At 41.0% G+C, this 19,216-nt stretch overlaps 1 protein-coding gene across 3 annotated transcripts in view; it reads right to left on the reverse strand.

Annotated features, from left to right (window-relative positions):
- Positions 1-19,216, reverse strand: part of LOC131667651 (lachesin-like) — a 136,282-nt gene that overhangs the window by 15,578 nt on the left and 101,488 nt on the right. For all 3 annotated transcript variants that reach the window (XM_058941220.1, XM_058941219.1, XM_058941218.1), the window contains exons 4-8: positions 17,753-17,960; positions 17,311-17,475; positions 10,299-10,427; positions 6,414-6,698; positions 5,728-5,790 (exon numbers count right to left, since the gene is read on the reverse strand). In XM_058941220.1, coding sequence (XP_058797203.1) covers positions 5,728-5,790; positions 6,414-6,698; positions 10,299-10,427; positions 17,311-17,475; positions 17,753-17,960 — 850 coding nt within the window. The remainder of the gene's footprint in view (positions 1-5,727; positions 5,791-6,413; positions 6,699-10,298; positions 10,428-17,310; positions 17,476-17,752; positions 17,961-19,216) is intronic.

Here is a 19,216-nt window from a genome sequence, read left to right on the forward strand (position 1 = left end):
CCAATAGAATTTTGTGACAGCAAAAATATTCTCGTAACAGAGCTTTATAGTGTCATTCATTTATATAATATTTAAATAATGATTGGTCAACGGAATTTATAATTTTAATATGATTAAAATTCCATCAAATAAGAAGTTTCTTCTCTAATTACGTCATTTGAATTTTCAATATATAGCATGTAATTCTTATTCACAAGTGAAACATGACTCCGTTGTATATATTGTAGTTGAAGTATTGATGCTCAACTGTTCATATTCATGAACACTGAAATCCATCATTGTTAAGAAAATACATAAGTCGAAAATAGTCCATTAGTCTCGGTAACTAATAGTAGTTTCGTCGGTGACTTGGTCCAAGTAGGATACAGAGAGCAAGTATGCGCCTCGTAAGCGACAAACAATGCCCAAAGTAGATGGTAACTACGGACGCAACAGTGGCTGGGAGGAGGAGTAACGCGTATAGCGAGTATAGCGAAGCTCGGAAGCATGCATAATCACTCTCAAGTCGAAAGCTCACAAATCTACATTTTGCCCGCGTAGCTGACTTTTGAAAAGCGTCCAACTTGTTGCATTCGATTATACAAGAGCTTCGCCAAGTGTGCATCTTCGGCAACAGACGCGCACTTGCTCGCTCTTTTCCCCGCTCGCTGTTCAGCTGTATACCACTGAGTACAAGTTAAGTGGTAGAAAGGGAAAGAGAGACTGTCAGAAGATTGGATGAAAGTTAATCAAGCTCAATCAAAATCCATTAAGTTGGTTATCGCTGTCACCTAACTGTTTACTAGTCATCATTTTTATTACCAAACGACGAATTTATTGTCGCTCGAATAGTTGAACCAATGTTAAATAAATTGTAATTTAACAAACTTGCGATAATTTATTTTGTTAGCCAATTATTTGAACGGATTTTGTAACCAATGTATGAAAGAATGTTAAGTACAAGTATGTTTGAGTATCTATTGAATTGATTTAAGCGTGTCAAGAAACAAGTACGAGTAGAGCGTAATATAAATTTTTGTCGGCACATGATAAAGCATAAAATTAGTAGGTAAAAAAAGCTGGGTAATCTGCCATTAAAAGCTGGCACAACGTCTACTTCACTTGCACGCGCTGTCTCGTGGCACAAAACACACATGGCTTGGCTCGACCAGCTCTCTCGTACAGAGAGAGAGAGAGAGAGAGAGAGAGAGAGAGAGAGGAGAGAGAGAGAGAGAGAGAGAGAGAGAGAGAGAGAGAGAGAGAGAGAGAGAGAGAGAGATAGGTCTCTTAGCGTCAGACTGCGGCCCACACTACGGAATATTCTCTGTCTCTCTCCTGCATGAGGCACATTCTCTCTTGGCGTCGGTCTGTCTCTGCCGTTCGCACGAGCCACTAAAAAGTTTCCGAATAAAAGTTTAAATACGCCCGTGGCTAAACTTTGTTTTGCCCAGGGATGACGTTCTGCTCACCCTCTCTGTGCTGCGAGCTGGCGTGTGCACATGGAGCTGTGCTGAGTGCGCGAGTGAACGTTTCTTGCGTGACAATATGGCCGTCGGGAGCTGTCTGTATGCTAAGGACAAGCGAATACGTTATAAGCTATCTCCATTCCAGCAAGTCCGTAGATCTGTTGCACATGGAAAAATGGAAAGTAGCTTGGCTAAATATTGGACACGTAAGAGCGTCAAGAAACCGAAGGTGAAGAAATAGTCGTGTTAAAGGGAGCGTGAACGAGATCGATCTGCAAGCTTAATTTCGAACGGGTTGAATTTACTAATAATACGATCCGAGGAAATATCGTCGTCGTGTTTCGTAATTGGCGCAGATTACACGAGAAGCGCAACTTGCCCAATGCTGACACGAGTATCGGGCGTGCGAAGATGCCGCGCTCGTCAACGAGTGCGTGCGCTTGTGTGGGCGTGCGCGTGTCAAAGCTAGGCTGCGAAGGAGCAAACCGCTCCCGCCGTATCTCAAGCAGCTTCTTTTGTCTTGGGATTCTATAAAGCTAGCTTTTTATGAGCTTTCTCTTGCGATTTTCGAGCGCGTATATCAATGCAAGGCCCTCGAGTGCTCTTCTCACTCCCTTTATTTCAACTCTTGCAGAATAGCAGTGTTTTCATTCAATGCCGCCGCTGCCGCCACCGCCGCCGCCGCCGCCCTGTGCAATTCATCTCGCGCGCGCTAACTCTTCTGTATACTCATTTCTATTAAGCATTGTGATGCCGAGAACATCGTAATTTTGCCAAGGAGAATAATGCCATGCCTTGGACAAAGAGTCAAAGAGGGATAAAACTTTGAGATTTTAGTTAGAGTCTACGCTAAGTGCGACGCTAGCGAGCATTTTGTTGATTAGAGGCCGAGAAATTCTGAACTACTTACAACGATGTACAAAGTGTCTCGAATAGCGGATGAGTATAGAATGTTGCTTCGTAAATTTCACCGGATATCTAATTAAATATATTTTATGCGAGATAGATGCCTTTTAAAAACATGCCGTAAATTGCGCAGTGTATACCACGTAATTTCACACTCGGAAAAGTAAATTGACTGTATGGAATTTTCATGTGCCACAATTATTTCACGTGAACTGGCTTTATTGCTACATGCAACAGTAAACATTTTCTTGTCTGTGAAACGAATATTGGACATGATTATTAAATTCTTAAGGCTTATAAAAGAGTCTGCAAACTGCGCAATATGCCTTAAGAATATTAAAAATTCCTTTATATTTCTACTCGAAATAGTCGGATAAGAAAGAATATTGAAAATTTATTGGCATTGAAAGTGGCTTAGTTTTATAGACTGAAATGATTCATTAGTAGAACTATTCAGCTTATGTGTAGCATATTGGCAATAGGAACGCAGAATCGCGACGTACGACGAGCTGCGTGGCAAATTTATGCTTGGTGAAGCTCATACCGGCACAAGTAACTTATCGATCAAGTTAAGTTCCGACCAGCCTTTCTCTCTCGTCCGTCGTCTGGCTGCACGAAATGTGTCTCGAGCGAGGATGTAGCCCAGGGCGGCAAAGCCAACTCTCTGCTTATCTCTCTCTCGCGCTCGTCACGATCCTCGACAAATGCCCGAAATTATTCTCGCTCGCGTACGTAGCGGCGCGCACGGGGCGACGATAATTAATTAGAGCTACGCTCGATCGATATAACATTGCTTTCCGACAGACGCAGAGATATGCGAAACAGGAAATAGAAAGGATGCGACCGCTCATCATTAAACATCCCGCTCTCTGCCTCCCTCTGCTTCATTCAGCTGTTGGAAATTCCGTAATCTAAATACTACTCATTGGTTGCATATCGTGCTCGTGGCATTATTCGTTTACACTGAAATACCCGCAGCAAATTTGCAAACAGCTCATTGAATTTTCAAAATTTTCAGAGCTTCAGCATTTTTTATACTATTCACCTATCCTCAATGTCTAGATATGTTGGAAAATATCAACAATCTCTCAGAACGTTCTACTTTGTTTCGCTTTGTTTCGTCACATCAAGCAATCGTTTCAACTTGCAGTTAACGACACGAATTGAGGTGCCTTTCATGAAACTATGCATTTGTCCAATCACACTTGAATTAAATTACTTACATATTTCTCACAATGTAAAATTCTTTTTTCTATCAATTCTATGACATAAAAATCTCACTCTAGAACTTATCTAGAACAAATTTCATGAAAGCTTATTTCCAAAACAAAATATAAAATACCGTTTCATGGGGAGTATTTTGAAATTCTATATCCCCCAACGGAATGAAATTAAAAGTAATCTCATAAACTGTAGAAGAGTAAAGCAACAAAAAAACTAAATTTCGCGTAAAAACTTTTGAAGTAAGCTCGAAACACGAAAACGAAAAAAAGAAGAAAGTTACGAAAGAAAGCCGTCGTATCGGTGAAACGAACTGGTTAGCCGGTAATGAATTCAAAGGGATGCAAGCATCGTCGAGACGCACGTTTTAGCGGCAGCATAGCCCCGGATGAGGATAGCACCGCAGCGAAAACAACAGTTGGCCGAGTTTGAACCACACATACAGTATAACCGCCGCACAATGTGAGAGGATAGACCCGCCGAGGCTAGAATAAGCTGAACTCGATACGTGCAATGTGATCTTTGTAACGTCTCTTCTAGTGCTTCGCCTTCTCTTATTCATTTTTTAATACTACGATTTTTATATTTTGAGCAAAGTATTCGAATGAAACTTCACGAGCATACATATAATGAACCACGGTAAAAAATTCAAATAATAAGTGAGTAGTTAAGCAGATACACGCAAATAAAGTAGAGATCTTTTTTTTTAATATTTGAACGTGCTAGGTTGAGTCATTTTTAAGCGAGCACGGACTTGTCGCAGTGCACATTTACTCGTTCTCTTCACTTCATTAGGGCGATCCTTGTCAGACTCAATGTCCTGCGATAATTGAATTCTAAATGTGCTTTAATTAGGTCACTTGTTAAGCTGACACGTTGACGATGTAATGGTTTAGCGTTGAAAAATTATAAAATAGCCGCGACCATGATGCACAAGTCGAGTGTACGTATACTTGTTTTACGATCGTTAGAGCACTTGATCTTACTTTGGGAATATTTACGCGAAACACACCATCAAATCGAACGTATATGTGATTTCAGGGATACTTTATTGTTAATGACATTTAAAATAAACAAGTAAATTATAATTAAAGGATTTATTATGACATTCGAAATTTTATGTGAAATTTAATAGTAAGTAGCTTTAATTTGATAAAACGTTTTCTGACAGAAGATGATTTAAATTTAACAAATATTATTATGCAATAATTATAAACTGCGATGCGACAAATTTACAACCTAAAATTTACAATACATGACGAAAATATACAATGTGGGCGATACAACATTATTATTTACGATCCGACTATCTACTATCAATAAATAGTAAATGTATTATATCAAGTAAATAATAAAATGAATCTGTTATAGTTATTGCACTGGCCCACAAAATTTTAGCATTGATTGAACAATCATTTACAGACTAAATGTGTAATATAAGTGGACCTCGTCTGCATCTTAATTCACTTCACTCTGAAATCTTTCTCAAACTCACTTGATTTTTTGCCTGTACGCTATAACGGCGCCTACCTATCGCTTTTCTATCAGTACTTTATCAGCAACCTCGTTTGTAACCTCTTAGAAACACTCCAACTTACGTTCCCTTTTGGCTTCACGCGCGTACGTTCGGAACTATTTTTCATATTTGTCCGCACGTAGACGTAGTAAGCAAGCGAATTTTCTGTTGCGCGATAAGCAAAGAGTGCTAACGTCGATATGACGTTCGTGTACCGCAAATTGTTGCATATACGAACAGATGGGCACAGTGCATCGATTTAATGTTAGAAGTCAATCCTTTAAAGCTCGGATATGAATCTAGATAGAATGAGTGCGCACTTGGTGATGACTGGCTGACGGTGAGAAAAGTATTGAATTCTATTTCAATGAAACTAGATCACCGCGATGAAGCAAGATATTTTCAATAACATTGTCGATAACCTATTATTAGATTTTCAATCTTCTTCTGCTGACACTTTGCTCTTTCTTTATCATTTTTATTCCACTAGCACATCAATTCGCGCCGAGGGCGACAAGAGGCTGGCTATGCACGCGGGCTTGCGACAGGATTCAAGTCTATTTCTAAGGGCTTTTGTTTTTTCTGTACAATGTAAAGTGGAAAGTGAAGTGAAAGATAACAGCAGAAATGCATCCTCACCTTCTTTGTTGGCGCTGCTTTTTATCTCCGTCGCTTTGGGTGGCGCTGAAGGTTTCGAAAATTCTGAAATAGACAGGCGATTTAATTGGCTTTCGCTGTCGCGTCAAAGCGCGCGCATGCAGATTTATTGGCGTTATTTTATTTTATTTTTTCTTTTTTTAGCAAAAATAATTTTCAAAACAAGTCTTCGTTGTCAAATCAGTGCCCAGAGATTTATCCTCTATAATCGGGAAAAAATCGTCTTTGCGCTGCGATAATACTCTCTCCTTTTTGTTGCTTGTCGACTCGTTCATTTTGATTTATTAATTTTAATAAACTATACAATGAAAATCTTTTACTAGGCAAATTAGCTCAATTACACTTAAGTGTCGACATATCGTTGTAACGAACTATTTTTTATTTGAAAAAAAAATATTAGTTTAAGCTCATCCCATTGTACATATATACGTTATCTGTAGATTATAAGTCAATCCGACTGGAAAATAAAATCGAGTCTTTTAAAATTTGATTTTCAATTTACTTTACTAATTATTTATTTTATTTCAATTTCTTAATAAGCATATCAGAATGTCCAATCATAGTTCAGTTAATTTATTACATCAATAAATCATGTTATCAAAGAATCTAGTAATTTTTAATTACTAGATAATAAATTTATTAAATAATAAATAATTGACATAACTTACCATACAACCTAATCGAACCTTCTGTCTCGCCCAGGGAGTTTTTGCTGATACATCGATAATTGCCAAAGTCACCGGGCTGTAAATTACTTATATTGAGATGCATGTGCGTCCTGTAGCTATTCTCATCGTGGTAAGCGGCGTACTTGTCTGTCGACAAAACCATCGAGTTGTTGAACATCCAGTAGCTGATGGCTCGCGGATGAGCTTCTGTTTGGCAGTCGAGTGTGACGTTTGTACCCGAGGGCGCACCCACCAACTGATTCGGCACGAATATCATCGGCGAGACTTTGCATATGAAACAGAAAATATATTTATATTAAGAAATCTTGTGAATGGGTATTCTGACAAATTGTTTTGCATCGTCGGTTTTAATAATGAAATGAGATCCTAGCAGATTTGAAAATGTAGTCCGTGAACCAACGTTATTTTTCCATCTAAAATACGTGTTTGTTATTGTATTGGACTCTCAGTGTGGAATAGATTAGGATCGATGCCTCGGGTAAAAAGGAACGTAAACCCAGTATTCAATTTCCAGAGTCAACAAATACAGGTAAATAAATTATTTAAAGCTTAAAGGTTGTTTTGCTAATTGAAATTCTATTTCGTGCCAACGTCGAAAGCGAGTTTCCAGTCATTGAAGCTTGCTAATGAACCTGTACAGACATTTTTTATTTTTGGACGATTTTTTCTCTCTATTGATGTTATTTGTGAAATTTGTGTATTTGCGCAGCGATATTCATGTTGAATGACCGTTTTTCGTGGAAAAATAACAAGCTTCAATGGCTCTCGCTTTCACGTGAAAAGTTACGGACTTTTATTTTTACTTGAAAATTTGTCAATTAGCAAATTGGTAAATATTTTAATGATAATAAACGCAATGTTTTTTTCGGATATTCAGATTGTTTAATGAGAAAATTGGTACACCAAGCTATCTGACTTTGACTACATGCCGCAAGCATTCCATGATGTATACGTAGACAGTGAATGTGCGAGAAAATTTGGTAAACTAAGGAGATACGTGACTTCAGTAAAGTGACTGAGAGCGAACACGTAGATCTGATTTTTGTATTCTCGCGTATTTCGAGATACGCGATGTCATCTGTAGGGCAAAGAGACAATGCGTCCTGAATTTACGTTATATTGCCAATATATATATACACACACATACGTACTAGCAGATGGGCGGCATAATGCTCATACTCTCACTCACTCACACGTTCGTCGTCGTTGGGGGATATGGCCGAACGATAAATTGGAGCCCATCCTCGGATGGCCGTTGCTCGGCAGATAAAGCACGCAACTAACGTCCCACACGTGACGCATACATACGTGTTGCGCGGTGGACGAAGCGCGATCTATATGATACTTGAAAAAATTGCCAAAACACGCCTACAGAAAAAGACAAGAGCCGAGCGCAAAGACGTTGTTTTAATTTTCACCGCTGGCAATCGATTTGCTCGCTGTTTATTGGGTCAGCATTCGCGTCGGATTTTCAGAAGTTTCCAAATGGTAAAATTTAGAGCGAGAGCTATTCTTCTTGAATTTGATGGAGCGTCGATTTGACGCACATGCAAAAATACAGCCTATATACGTGAGATGAAGTTGGCGACCAAAGGAACGATTGATCTGTCGGGCGCAAATGTTTAGTTAACGCCGTCGCGCTCTCTGGCTCTCTCCGACTCTTGAAATGCGCGAGTGATCGAAGCGCGCGCGCGCGACGTAGATCCAAGATTGAAAAGCAAAATCGAATAATCGCGACGTGTATAGGCGTACATAATCGTATGAATAATCACGTATAAAAATCAAAGGGGAGAGAGAAAGAGATTGAAAAAAGCGATATGATTGCTCGTTCGGTGGCGCTCGAGCTCGTAAACCAAAAAAAAAAAAAAAAATCGCCTATATAAATCACGCTTCAACAAGCACAATTTTATCGGTTTTCTATCTTTACCCCGGCCCGCGCCAGCAAAGCCAGCCGCTCTGTCGCCACCAACTTTCGCGTCGCGCTCAGAACGCTGCGTTCGATGATAAATGATTTTTCAGACTCGCTATTGTGCGCCTTCCCAACTCATCGCTGTGTTCTTCGACTGGGTTAACGCAAGCTCATTCGGAAATTTTAACGAGAGGCCATTTATAGATTTCGCGGGAGTGAAAAGTTGTTGCCGTTGGGAAAGGCGATAATACCAGCAAATTGCGAACAAGCTCGCGGGCTCGAATCCAAGGTAAGAATCTTATTGCTTGCTCTCTCCCCGGCTATAACTCTCACGAGCTCTCCTTTCTCGTGTGTACGGCGATACGTAAACACACACGTATACTGTATTCGTTCACGTCGAATTCACGTATCGGGTTCGCGGCCGTGGCATGTAGCCGACAGGCTTGCCGCAAATCCGCAGATTGCCGCACCCGCTGACCTACCCCCTAATTAACGCATACTTCTGCCCTGGCTTCTCCTCGGCCTATGCTATCCCGCCGGCGAGCCTTTCCTCCCTTCCGGAAGCTGCTTCATGCCGCTGCAATTTGCTTTAGTATTATGTTTCTAGTACACGCGCGCGTACACACTAGCTGCCTCCATTTTGCTCGCTTGATATTCATAAGTGGCTCAAATTATCGCCTGTCTTTACTTTCGACCTACGTAAACAACTTTCGACGTGGATCCTTTTGTCGCTCGCTAATTGATTAATCGCTTAGGCTTCGCGCATAATGTACGCTTCGATGGAGTTTTTTTCAGAACAATTATCACCACGAGAACGAAAACGAGACGACGGATAATTCGAGGAATAATCAAACTGTCAATTTAGCATTCAGCCATACAGGTTTTGATGCTACATATGCGGTGACAGAGCTGCAAGAGAGGAATAAATTTGACGTGATATTCAATATTCAATTTTCGAATGTGGATTCAGAAAACAATACAAACAGTTAGAGTGTACAACGTGACAGAGAGAGAGAGAGAGAGAGAGAGGAAAAGCTGCAAGCGTACGTCATTCGATTATTACTTATGCGACAACAACATCGGGTATAGCCCCGCGGGGCTTGACTGCACTCTTTCCTCTCTTGACTTTTTCTCGATGGTGTTTACGTGGCCCGCGGGCACGAACACTAGGGTAGGGGTCGAGCGAGAGAGTGGGTACAGTGACACAAACGAATGGAGCGCATAAAGGGGAAAAATGAGCGGGACCTGCGGGACGCTTGGCCGACGCTTGCTTGCGCAACAGAGGCCCTGCGCCGCGTATTTCCCATGGGTTTCTTCTTCGCCCGATACATGCAACGCCAATCTACTGCTATCCACTTGTTTACTCCGAAACCCACTCTGCCCCTCGTAGGCGCGTAACAATCAAATTTAAACAATACATGCTCTCGTCGATATAGCATCCGCCACTCGCCTTTCTTCGCAGCTCCCTTTATACATGCACTTTGCGACGTCGAGCCTGCGCGTTTTATCGACGACGAGCTGAGAGAACTACGCGCAGAGGTGGATCGCATTTTTCCTAGATGAAAAATAATGACGTTCGAGCTGCTAAAGTAAGCCCAGATTGAAGCATGAAAGGATAACTTGTCAATAGACACCTACTTCTGATGCTCCTTCATTGATATCGTATGACACTAACCTTCAAGCTTTAGACGTGTTCACACACGTCTAAAGCTAGACTTCGCGTCGCCTTTTACTTTATTCAAACAATTCTTCGCCAGTTATAATAATTTTAACGGCAGAGACATAGCAAGGATTATTCGCTTTTATCTTGAAGCTTTAATTACTTCGATTATTGGTTTTCAATATTTCGGAAACTTCAGTTCTCTCGAGAGACATCTGACAGATAGATTGCGAGCAAATTGGAATTTGATGTTTTGTTCAATTGCAATTATTCAGAGACTATAAATAATACTTACATTCGACGTCGACGATAATTCTTTTGCTCACTGTCGGTGGAACACCGTTACTTGCTATACATAAATAGGCACCCATTTCGTTCCTCGATATCTTCGTAATGTTGAGCGTTTCATCCTCGTAGACGGTCACTGCAAAAATATCGAGAACATGCATTTACTCGTAATTGCCAGATGGAAAACAAGAAAAAATATCGTGGATTATTGAATAGAGTAAAATGAGTCGCGAGCCAGTAGTAAGAAGCACTTAATTGGGAAGTCTAGACCAAAAAAATCCATCGACCGTGTTCGCCCGTCACGCGTTTTACTACCTTCTTGCGTGATTCGCGCATGGCAGCGAATAAAACTGGAGAAGCATTGAGTTTCAAGAGGAAGTTGGCCTCAAATATAAATGGACTTTTGAGCTTGGTATGCTTGAGAGGTCGCTCCGCTGCATCGACTTCCTTTTCGCTCATTCGCTCTGATGGCAAATTAACTACGGAACGTCGTCAAAAGTCTCTCTCTAAGCAAAAATTAATATGTAGACACTTTTGAATGTGCAAGTTCCAAAGAGTCCGCGCGATGCACCCAAGAATCAAGAGTAAAAGATAGAACAAAGAGTACAGAGAGAGAAAGCGAGGAGGCGGGCTGAGCGAGAAGTATAGGCATTGACAAGTGAAGGTTTATTGCTACTGTTATACTACCGCAAGAAACTTTAGCGGGAGCGCGCAACGAGTTATTTACAAACTGTGTCTGCAAAGTTGAAATAAACTCTGGCGCTTGATACTCGCAAAGAAACGTATTCTACATTTTGCTTTAAGTACTGTTCTTCAAATGAAATTTGTCCATAAATCTTTCGAGTAATTATTATACTCTTGTTTGAAGTATGCTTAGTAATAAAAATCCCTGCCTAATAATCGCAACAACGATTTATTTTCGTTAATTATGAAAAGAACTCGAGTATTTTTCAACCTAACAAAGTTTGTAATTTCCAACAGATAAATAAAAGCTTATCTATTTCTCATAACTCTTTAAATTGTCTGGAAAGCTTGCAGGCCAAAGCTAGTATTGAAATTGATAAAAAGGGAAATGGAATGTTTATACAAAAAGGCAATAGATCGGAAAAAACTAAAACAAAAAAAAATGAAATAAAACTGTTGGAAAACACGAGGACGCATAAAAGCCAGTGAGAGGGCGACAAGAGGTAAGGGCTTTTTACGGCCATCCGGTACGAGGTTTCCCTCTCCTTTTCATCCAAGACTCGAAAAGTTCCGCGCGATAGTCAACACACTGCAAAATACAGTAATGCAATTCTGATCGAACACGTATCAGTTTGATATGGCTTCGAATGTTTCCTCAAATCGGCAATGCATTAACATGTTTGTTCGTTTTGCTCGTTTTGTTATTTTGCTTTTACCGGGAGGTAGATTCTCCATTACTGACCATTACTTCTGCACTGTTGATGCATATAATTGTTCAGATGCTGAAAGCTACGAGGAAGTATGTTTGAGCTTCCGATTTGCATTAGTGGGTCGACGATATAAAAGACCATTTCTACATTTCTACCTCAGCACGATAGTAAGAGTGCTCAAAGCTTTGATAATCGAAAACAACATTATGTTCAGAGCTCTAGCAGAATAATCTTGTTATGCCAAGTGGAAATCATCCATATGATTAGGTAGGTGGCCTACATAGAGCAAACAGTTCTCGAATAACATAGCCTCGATTAATTAATCAGCGCGGTTAGCCCAAGTCACTGAAAGCATGTATATTCGAGCGCAGGCGAGTCAACAGCGGATGCGCAACGATTAGGTATAGAGAGAGAGAGAGGCAAGTACTTAAACAGTCGACGGCAAGCAGCGAGCTTACCTCCAGCACGCAAAGCTCGCTCGCCTTCAAACTGCCTCAATTGGCTTTTACCGTTGCTCGAGATCAACTCGCGCACTATAGTTTTTCACAGATGCGGCTCGCAGTTAGTACTCTATCTGTTTACCATCGTCATCTATATATCTCTTTCGTTTACGCGCGCCTACGCGGCAACTTTTAACGAGCCTCAAGTTTGCCTGGGGCTTTCTATCATTCAGCGGCAGAGCCATCAGCACGCGAACTGCCGTGGTGGGTTCAGGCTTTTCGTATGTATACGCGCACATAACTTCCCACCGCGCCTACTCGATCATGTCGCGCGAGTGCTGCACACCACCAATTCCGATGCTCTCGTTATAGTCCTCTCACAATATGTGCATGTGCTTCTGTCACACTTGTTAAGCGTGTCTGCGTGTGTCGCTGTATTTGAAAGGAAACAGAATTCCACGACAAAAATTTCTTTTCTTTTTTTCAGAATCGTCAATTGCGTTCTCACGTCTGTGTGCCGCAACTCTTCCGAAACTTTCTTAACTTTGAAAGTTGATCTCTGGCATTAAATGTTACTTCTACTTTTCATTGCAGCGAATATTTATTTACTTTACTACCATTCAAGTGATGCATTATCGAACAACGTGAAATTCAACAGTAAACGTTGGGTAATAATTGAAAGTAAAGGGTCCGAGAGAGGGAAAATATAAATCTTCGGCACCGTTACAAATAGGCCACACAGCTTGGCCGTATGTCACAGCACCTGCTGGTCCCTCTCCCTCGATCGTCGTGGCGTTAACGCGCAGACGATTACCGTTTACCCTCGCTTGCGTGTGCATGTCTTGCATGGTGGTCCGCGCACACAGCAGCAGTGCCGAGTGTCAACTGTCGTCCAGCTCGAAGGGAGAGGAGTGGCGAGGCTTCTAGTCCGCGAGTAGGCGGCGAAAGGCCCGAGGAAACCGCAATGTTTCCATGCCACGCAAGGGAGGCTGCGGTTTGCGTGGTGTATGCGCGCGCTTGCGACATAATTCGAGCAGCGCCAGGTAACGACGCGCCTCGTCAATGTCAGCCACACCAGTTTCTCTCTCTCTCTCTCTCTCTCTCTCTCTCTCTCTCTCTCTCTCTCATATAAACATTATTACGTTGCTCGTTACTTTTTTAGCTTTTTTTATCACCAACCACAAGCACAAGAGTGTCTCGGTGAATAACAAGTTGGTTGGGTGAGCTTTGTCATTACGATGGTTCCCAATTTGAATTCAACTGATGAAGCTTGCGTACAGCTTGCGTACAGCTTGCGTACAGTTTGCGAATAACGCGCACGTGCTACGTGAAACCTCTAATAGAGCAATTGTTAGAAACGACATGTGACCGTGAGCGTGCGTATCAAGATTAAAATCGGAGGCAATAATGCGAAGATATACGTGAGATACGGTTAACAAATCGGTAAGCAAATGGCCAAATTGATGTGGCTATAATCGCGTATAAGCGCAAAAGGAAACAGGGCAAAACTCTTTACTACGCCGCCGCGCTTTCGAAAACTCGGAGAGGGAGAGAGTGAGAAACCGATTGCCCCTTTAAATTTATAATTGGCGCCTGCTGGGCTCGCTGCGCCAGCTCTGGCCTGTGCATTCGAAACGAAGCTACACATAGAGCGCGAGAGAGTAGGAAGCGCGAGTTCCGTTGTTTGGCGACGCAGCGCACACTGCGCCTTCGACCTCCTACCTCTTCCTTCCCTTATTAGCCCACCATTTCCCTTGTACATGGAGCTCGGAGGCTGAGAGAGAGGCGCAAAGACGGCGTCGTCGACGACTATGCTCTATGTATAGTGGCGTGTGCACACATTAGGATACGGGTGCGGAGAGAGAGCTCCAAGCACTCGCGTGCGATTTCGCGATAATACCCTTCTGATGAATCCGCTTATGCCGGTTTGTTCTCTCTCCTCGACTGCCTGTCTATTTGTCGACTATCGATTACCTCTCTTTGTACTCAATGTTTTAGCACTTTCATGTAACTCTGTGTATTTTTAGTTTTAAAGCTAAATAAATTGTACTGATAAATATGTAACTCGATTGATTTAATTGATTTGAATTATTCAATTTGAATGGACGACAAGAAGCACACGTTGTACATCAGATACTCACAATTTAATTATGTTCAATTAAAGACATTCGATATTTATTGTATCTTATCGGCCAATCTGATCTCAATGATATCTGGCTTATGAATGAATGAAAACTCTATTTTTCGACTAACCGAATTATAAAATACTCAAGGAATCAGTTATTTACGCTACTTGATAATAGCACATATTGATAAAATGGATAACGCAGACTAATAATTCAGTTTTATGATATTCTAGCAATCAAATCTAATATTGAAAACACTGGATTGTGTAAAACAGTCCTATGGTACGAATATAAGCCAGCAACCGTTAGGTTGTCAGAAGTAAAATAAGAACAGTCATTGCTTTAAGAAAATTCATGAGAATTAGGAAGGAGTAATTTTAAAAACGAATTGATGAAATTTATTTCGTATAAAATAATTGAAGGCAAGACGAGTCACACGTCAGACGTTCATTTTATAAGCTTGTCTTCGATGTCCAAAAAGGACATATAGGAACGGAGCCGGACGATTATCATAGCCATTCATCAAGCGACGTAGCGCGAAATTGATAGTCCGCCAAGGCGCGGACGATCCTATTTTTTAATTAGCGCTGCGTGAGCTGCTACTGCGACGGGCGAAGAGAAATATAGAGGAAGGTCGTATAAGTTATTCGTTCTTGCATAATTCCATCATCACTTGACGAGACTTTTTCCTTTTTGCTCGGTCCGCTCGTCTCTCTCTCTCTCTCTCTCTCTCTCTCTCTCTCTCTCTCACGTTCGACGACGTGTGCCCGCATAATTTTTCGCTTTTTTTCTCCCTTTAGAGTCGTCGCTATGGCATACGCTATACATAATAGACTCTTTGTCTTTTCCCGCGTTTTCTCTTTGCTCCCAATCTTTCCTGCTTACTTTTTCATTTTCCTGTGATCATTGCTGCCTACACGCTTGCCCCAGCTATATATTCTTTTATTGATTTTTTTTTTATTTTTTACACTTTTGCTTCCTTTCAAATGTCTTTCGTCGTGATTTCATTTGATTTTCACAGCTATCGCACATGTATATACGCGAACCCTTGAATTGATTTTTCATCGAACGCATGGAATTGGTATGACCATGTTATTCGGTTATTTTGCTCGCGTTCAGCCGAAAACGGAATGAAAATTCATATTTATAAATACTGTTATCACAGCATCGAGTATTTATTAGCAGCATTGAAAAGTACACATCAATATTTAAACAGATAAATGCCGTTGATATTCAGGGCCCAAAAAATCTATGGACTAATTCCGATATGTAGATGCACAAAATTGTATTACGTATGAAATTGCGCAGCTTGGATCTGTCAAAATCTACGATATGCGCGCAAGAGGCGGCTGTATATAAAGCCGCGCCATAAACAACGACGGTAGCCGCTTACACAGCACCTGTCAGCTACTTACTCCAGCGAGGTAATCCCCCTTCATACACTCATCTCAGTCTTGTGCCCCTCCGTGCGGCCAAAGTAAATGCCCTCACTCTTGCGCTGCTTTGGACCATCACTTTCCCACGGGCAAGAGTAAAGGGGGTGAAGTTTCAAGTTGATTAATCCCTACAATATTTAAGAACTCGCTGCTTGCACCACCAACGCGCGTCTGTTCTCTTCCGTCTTCTTCAATCTTTGTTTTACTTTTATCCTCTATCTTTGCTTTATGAATCTTCAGCTAATCTCGCGTTCGCTTCGGTGCACTCGTGCACATATGTACATTTGTTTGGGAAGTCACCGCGCGATTAAGAAAATTATACCGGCGCGAGCTTTCGCAAGCGATATCGCCTACGTGTGCGCACATGGGCGCGCGTCCTTCTCTTACCTCGTATCTGTTTATCGCATTTTTACCTTGCATATTTATGCAAAACAAGTTATTGCGCAACAGCTAACGTGATAGAGAGAGAGAGAGAGAGAGACTTTAAATTTACCCATTCCTATTTTGCGATTTTCCATTGTAAAGGTATCGTACCATACTTGTTATGTTTAAGAAGTTACAAAATTAAAAGTCACTGTGAAAACTAAAATTTGACCGATATTATATAAAATGCTCATTAGGCAGAAGAATGTTCTAGAATCATACTCTTCGTTAATCAATTTGTTTTTCTTATCTTTAGTTGTAAAAGGAGGCGAGGTTACGTGAAGAATCCGATCTTTATTGATTTAAAAATTTTATTTTTTACAAATTGTTTGGAGAAAGCAAAGGACAATGATGAGCGATGCGTAGTTGGCTAAAGCTAAGCTCGCACTGGCGCGCGCCTGTCTCACGTTTTTAAGAGACAAAAATCCATCGAAGTTTACATTTTTTTAAATAAACGACTGTTTCGCGCAGTCTTAATGGACAGCCGCACTCTTCTTTTTCGGTACCTCTCCCCGCTTTCCGTGCTCTCGAGCGCTTTTAGTTCGTCAGCCTGCCTGTCTAAAGTTAGCCATACGCTAACTCTTACCGTAAATAAGCCCACCAGTCCGGTAGCCATGTGTATACCGCGAGGACTACAGCCTCCAGGAAAACCTGGAGCTGTAATTGGCGTCACGGCGACAAAAACGCACAATGCGTTCGCCCGCGTCAATGAGTCGAGCTTTTGGCCAAACAAGAGGCGTAGGCGCATATTGCTGTTATGGTTGCATCTTCGATCGATCGCAGCATGTCATGCGATCGATTGAAGCCGCAACCCACAGCATTCTCACTCGCTACTGATTTTAAGGGTGCTCAACGTACAATATTGAGCCTTGGTGCTTTTTATAATAATCGCTGACCAGTTAAAGCGAGAACAGCTGCATTTTTTTTTATTTTCAGCTTTTTTTACATTAGTAAACTTCGTGAAATGTATAGCAATGTCAAATATGCCGAATTAATGGCAATGCCTAAACGAGCTATTTTTATCTTACACCATTCATTATTTCAAAATGACGAAGGAAAAAAAAATGCCTTTCAAGTCGATCAAATTAATCAGGACATGCACTCGGAGCGAACCAATGAAAAGAAGAAACTAAGGAAAGTGTTACGGTGTTCAAATGGATTATTAAACAACTGATAAAGAATGTAGCGAGGTGATCTCACCTTTAGTGCGTCGGTCGGCGAGTGGAATGCCCTGATTATCCTCGCGCTTCCACTTGATCGTGGGTACGGGGAAGCCGTTGGCTTTGCAGACAAGCGTGACGTTTTGAAACTCGCGCACTGCCACTGTCGACGATGTCGACTCCGAGTCCAATATGTTCGGTGGCACTGCAATCAAAAAACGCCCGCTCACTTTGTTGACCCTATGGCTTCGTTTTACTTTAATATTCCTCCTATTGATATATTTTTTTCTCGAACGTTTAAAATGAAAAAGTTTTTTTTATGCATTGGGTCGTCATGGAGTTTGACATGTGACAGTTCACTCGAATGTTACGGGTATATAAATATAAAACAGTGAATACGCAAGTTCTTTAGATTGATCTATTTCTAAAAACAACTCAAGTAAAATTAGAATATCGATGGCCTAGAGATCAGATGAAATTACCAACGACTTCGAGGAATCCCACTTGGCTCATCATCGGAACTGTGTTGACTTGACACATATAGTAACCGCGGTCCTGTCTCTCGACCGCGTGTATGTGTAGTAGCCAGGTCTTGTGATTGTCGTTCGACACGGAGAACCTTGAAATCTTTGTGACTACGTGCTTATGTACCGAGACGAGCATCTGCCTGCCGACGTGTATCCATACCACCTGCAACAATAAATATATAATGATTCTTAAGCTATTTGTATGATATATTTTATAATTCAAATAACTCCTATGGAACGTATAATTTATTTAGCACTTGTCAGCGATCGATTGCATGAGACATTCTCCTCTTTCAATTATTCAATTTCATTGAATTTAGACAGTAGCACCAGACAAAATATGAACGAGTGCGTGTCAATGACGGAGGTTTATATTTCACTATTAAATGTTGTCTCATCGATTGATCAGCCTGTCTTTATGTAATAATTGTCAATAATTCAACAAAAAATTTTAAATTGTTATGGTAGGATTTACATAAACTACCCAACTAATTGTCAAATTACTGTTGTTACTTAAATAAATTTTTACAACTTGCCAAAAGCTTAATTGTTAGCTGAAAACTAGAAAGAAAGTCCGTGACAGAAGAGCAAGAGACACAGCTGAGAAGAGGAGTGGCGTAAAAAAAGTCGACAGAAGATAGAAAAATGTGAGAAATTTTCCAATAGAGCCGTCAGCCTACGCCCCGAGGATTGTAGTAGGTGCTTCTCCCATCCACAAGTAGGTAACGTGATTTCGCTGCTCCCCCGAGAGAAGTTTGGGAAAGCTTATATATGTATATAGTCATAAGAGAGAAAGAAAAGGAGTGAAAATATAGCGAGTCAGCTCGGTGTCGAGCCCGATCGTTTGATATTTAGAATGTTGTCTCATTTCCACGTCTAAGCTCGCAGCTGCCAACGAGATTGCTTTTTCGGAAAAGCGCTACACGCCGCCAGTTAAAGAAAACGAGTCCTTTCTCTACGCGCAAACTTTTTTCACTTTTCGTTTTATATCACTTCTTCTCCGTAATCCCGCATTATACCTAGCTATCAGTTTGCTACATGCTTATACCGGGTCTTTCAGTTTTTCCTTCTTCGTCTTTTCACTTGTCGATTCCAAAGATATCACTTTCAAGTTGATTGATCATGTAGCAGTGTTAGTATGTCATTGTCGAGAAAAAGCAACATATAAAAATTTTTATGTAATTTGTAAATAAAACTGCTCAGCCCCTTTTTTGCGATTTCGTAACGAGGCTCTATTCGACCTGACTTTTCATGCGTGTCCGCATAATCTCCGCAACGAATTGATCGGTTTCAATGGCAGTAGTTTCATTTAAAAGGCTATATTTTCGAGGCAGTCATGTTTCTTTATTGACTTGGTCGAAGCGTAACTTGTAAAAATGTTGAAAGTCAGCTTCCTTTTTATTAATTTTGCGTACAAGC

The sequence above is a fragment of the Phymastichus coffea genome, unplaced genomic scaffold (genome assembly GCF_024137745.1).
Source record: "Phymastichus coffea isolate CEN01 unplaced genomic scaffold, Cenicafe_Pcof_1.1 PCOF00069, whole genome shotgun sequence".
NCBI classification, from domain to species: Eukaryota; Metazoa; Arthropoda; class Insecta; order Hymenoptera; family Eulophidae; genus Phymastichus; species Phymastichus coffea.